The following is a 3,275-nucleotide window of genomic DNA, read 5'->3' on the forward strand; positions in this document are numbered from 1 at the left end:
TTCTCCCATGTCCTCAGGAACAAACGTAACTACTCACAAAGCATATTCATGTTCATACTCAGAGGGGTATTAATATGCATAATGGATCTAAACATATGATCTTCCACCAAGTAAACCAACTAGCATCAACTACAAGGAGTAATCAACACTACTAGCAACCCACATGTACCAATCTGAGGTTTGGATACAAATATTGGATACAAGAGATGAACTAGGGTTTGGGATGAGATGGTGCTGGTGAAGATGTTGATGGATATTGACCCCCTCCCGATGAGAGGATCGTTGGTGGTGACGATGGTGATGATTTCCCCCTCCTGGAGGGTAGTTTCCCCGGCAGAACAGCTCCGCCGGAGCCCTAGATTGGTTCCGCCAAGGTTCCACCTCGTGGCGGCAGAGTTTCGTCCCGTAATCTTGCTTCTGATTTTTTCTCGGATGAAAGACCTCATATAGCAGAAGATGGGCATCGGAGGGCCACCAGGGGCCCACGAGGCAGGGGGCGCGCCCAGGGGGTAGGGCGCGCCCCCACCCTCGTGGCTGGTGGGTGGCCCCCCTCTGGTACTTCTTGCGCTCAGTATTTTTTATATATTCTGAAAAGTGCTCCCGTGGAGTTTCAGGACTTTTGGAGATGTGCAGGATAGGTCTCTAATATTTGCTCCTTTTCCAGCCTAGAATTCCAGCTGCCGGCATTCTCCCTCTTCATGTAAACCTTGTAAAATAAGAGAGAATAGGTATAAGTATTGTGACATAATGTGGAATATCAGCCCATAATGCAATAAATATCGATATAAAAGCATGATGCAAAATGGACGTATCACTATGATAGCGGCGCAAGGCTTGCTGATAGCAAGCGGCTTGCATAGTAGCCCGAAGACAATCTTCCTCAAGGAGCGTCGCATCATCTTGGCGCAACTACTCTTGCTCAAGCTCATCATAAGCGAGCACTCGAGGTGACCCGTATATGAGTTCAGTGGGGAGAACTTCTTCTGCCCATATACCAGGGCAAAGGGTGTCTGGCCAGTGGCTCGATTTGGTGTCGTCCTGATTGACCAAAGAACCGTTGGCAACTCATCAATCAAGCGCCTTTCGCACTTGTGTAGCTTGTCAAAAGTCCTGGTCTTGAGGCCCCGTAGCACTTCTGCATTCGCCCTCTTAGCCTGGCCGTTACTTCTGGGATGGGAAACAGAAGCAAAACAGACCTTGCTGTCGAGGTCTTGAATGTACTGCACGAAGGTGCGGCTCGTGAACTGCGTGTCGTTGTCGGTGATGACTCTGTTCGGCACACCGAAACGGCAGACTAGTCCCTTGAAGAACTTGACGGCTGACTGTGCTGTTACCTTTCTCACTGGCTCCACTTCCGGTCACTTTGTGAACTTGTCAATCGCGACGTACAAGTACTTAAAGCCCCCGACAGCACAGGGAAAGGGGCCCAGTATGTCGAGCCCCCAGACTGGAAATGGCCAGGAAAGAGGGATTGTCTGAAGAGCTTGGGCGGGTTGATGAAGCTTCTTTGAATGGAACTGGCACGCTTCACACTTGGTTACTAGTGCAGTTGCATCCTGGAGGGTGGTGGGCCAGAAGAAACCTTGCCGGAACGCTTTGCCGGCAAGAGCCCTTGACCCTATGTGGGAGGCACACATGCCTCCATGTATCTCTGCCAACAACCTTAGTCCGTCCTCTCAAGAAATGCACTTCAATTTCACACCGTTCAGTCTTCTCCTATAGAGGGCATCATCCACAAACTGGTACATGCTGGACCGACGGGTTACTTTCTCTGCTTCTTCCTGCTCCTCGGGGAGCTCTCCTATTTGGAGGAAACGGATGGTGGGCTGCGCCCATGCCGGAGCCTGGGGCTCGACGGCAAGGACTAAAGGCTCATGTTCGGCCATAAGGGCAGCTGCTTTTATGGCTAGGGCGTGAGGCCCTGCTGAGGGTTGCCGCCCTCCGGCAAGCTTGGGACTCTCGGCAACGTCCTTGCCGGCGGCTCCTGGGAGCTCAGCGGGAAAGTACTTGCCGGGGCCTGCCTTCCTTCGTTTGTTCTAACCTGCTGATGGTTCAACGGATGGGTTAGTTAGCTGAAGCACAAAGGTACCTAGTTCCATAGGCAACTTGAGGGCAGCATGCTTTGACAAGTCATCGGCAATGTCGTTCTCCGCTCGAGGAACATGCTCTGCTTGCAATCCGTCAAAGCGCTCTTCCAACTTCCTCACTTCATCCACATAGGCCTCCATCAACGAGCTCTGGTAGTCCTTGTTTACTTGCTTGATGATGAGTTGTGAATCACCTCTGACGATGAGCTTTCTGATTCCAAGGTCTGCCGCGATCCTAAGACCGGCCAACAATCCCTCGTACTCTGCCTTGTTGTTCTTTGATTTTTCCCGAGGAAGGTGCATCTGGATTACGTACTTGAGGCGCTCTCCGGTGGGCGCGGCGAGCAATACACCAGGACAAGCACCTTGGAGTGAGAAAGCTCCATCAAAGTACATAATCCACTCACTGCTCGTCTCCTTGCCGGGGAGGGTGGTCTCTTGAATCTCCTCGTCGGGCGTTGCGGTCCATTCTGCTATGAACTCCGCCAGGGCTCGGCTCTTGATTGTTGAACTACTTTCAAACTTGAGTACAAAGCTCGACAGCTCCAACGCCCACTCCACAATCCTCCCAGTCGCATCTCGGTTGTCCAAGATTCGTTGCAACGGGAGGCGCGTGATGACGGTGATCTCATGTGCTTGGAAATAGTGGTGCAGCTTTCTCGAGGGCATGATGAGGTTGAAGAGTAGCTTCTCCATACCAGAATATCTTGACCTAGCCCCCTGCAAGAGGGAACTAACAAAATAGTCTGGGTGTTGCACCATCTTCTTCTTCTGTCCTACTTTGCTCATATGCTTCGACTCCGCCTTGCCGGGATCGGGTCTCGTCGTGGGTTCTATCTTGCTGGCGTCAGACCCTGCCGGGGATGGCCCCGACCCGTCACCCGATGGCTCCGCTGCTACTGCTGCCTCTTCCTCAAGTTCCCTCTGCGCCACCAGCGTGACACTGACCACTTGATCCATTGCTGCCAAGTATAGCAGCAACGACTCTTGCGGTTTTGGGCGCGACTAGTATCGGCATGGAGGAGAGATACCTCTTCAAATCTTGTACTGCAGCCTCTGCCTCCGGAGTCCACTTTAATGGACCCGCCTTTTTCAAAACTTTGAAAAAGGGGAGGGCGCGCTCAGCAGATTTGGAGATGAATCTACTCCGGGCGGCAACACAGCCGGCGAGCCTACGAATGTCTTTGA

The 3,275-nt window shown here is 52.3% G+C and overlaps 1 protein-coding gene across 1 annotated transcript; it reads right to left on the minus strand.

The window, feature by feature from the left end:
- Positions 1–2,036: 2,036 nt before the first annotated feature.
- LOC147985169 (uncharacterized) lies at positions 2,037–3,047 on the minus strand. Its single transcript, XM_087541446.1, has one exon. The coding sequence runs from the start codon at positions 3,045–3,047 to the stop codon at positions 2,037–2,039; it is 1,011 nt and encodes a 336-aa protein (XP_087397572.1).
- Between the last annotated feature and the right edge of the window lie 228 nt (positions 3,048–3,275).

Source organism: Triticum urartu, chromosome 2A, assembly GCF_056163025.1.
Source record: "Triticum urartu cultivar PI428250 chromosome 2A, HENAU_Tu73, whole genome shotgun sequence".
Lineage (NCBI taxonomy): Eukaryota > Viridiplantae > Streptophyta > Magnoliopsida > Poales > Poaceae > Triticum > Triticum urartu.

What these genes read in the sequence shown, in the direction of transcription:
- LOC147985169 (XM_087541446.1), bottom strand. Translation starts at nt 3,047, where the DNA reads ATGGATCAAGTGGTCAGTGTCACGCTGGTGGCGCAGAGGGAACTTGAG.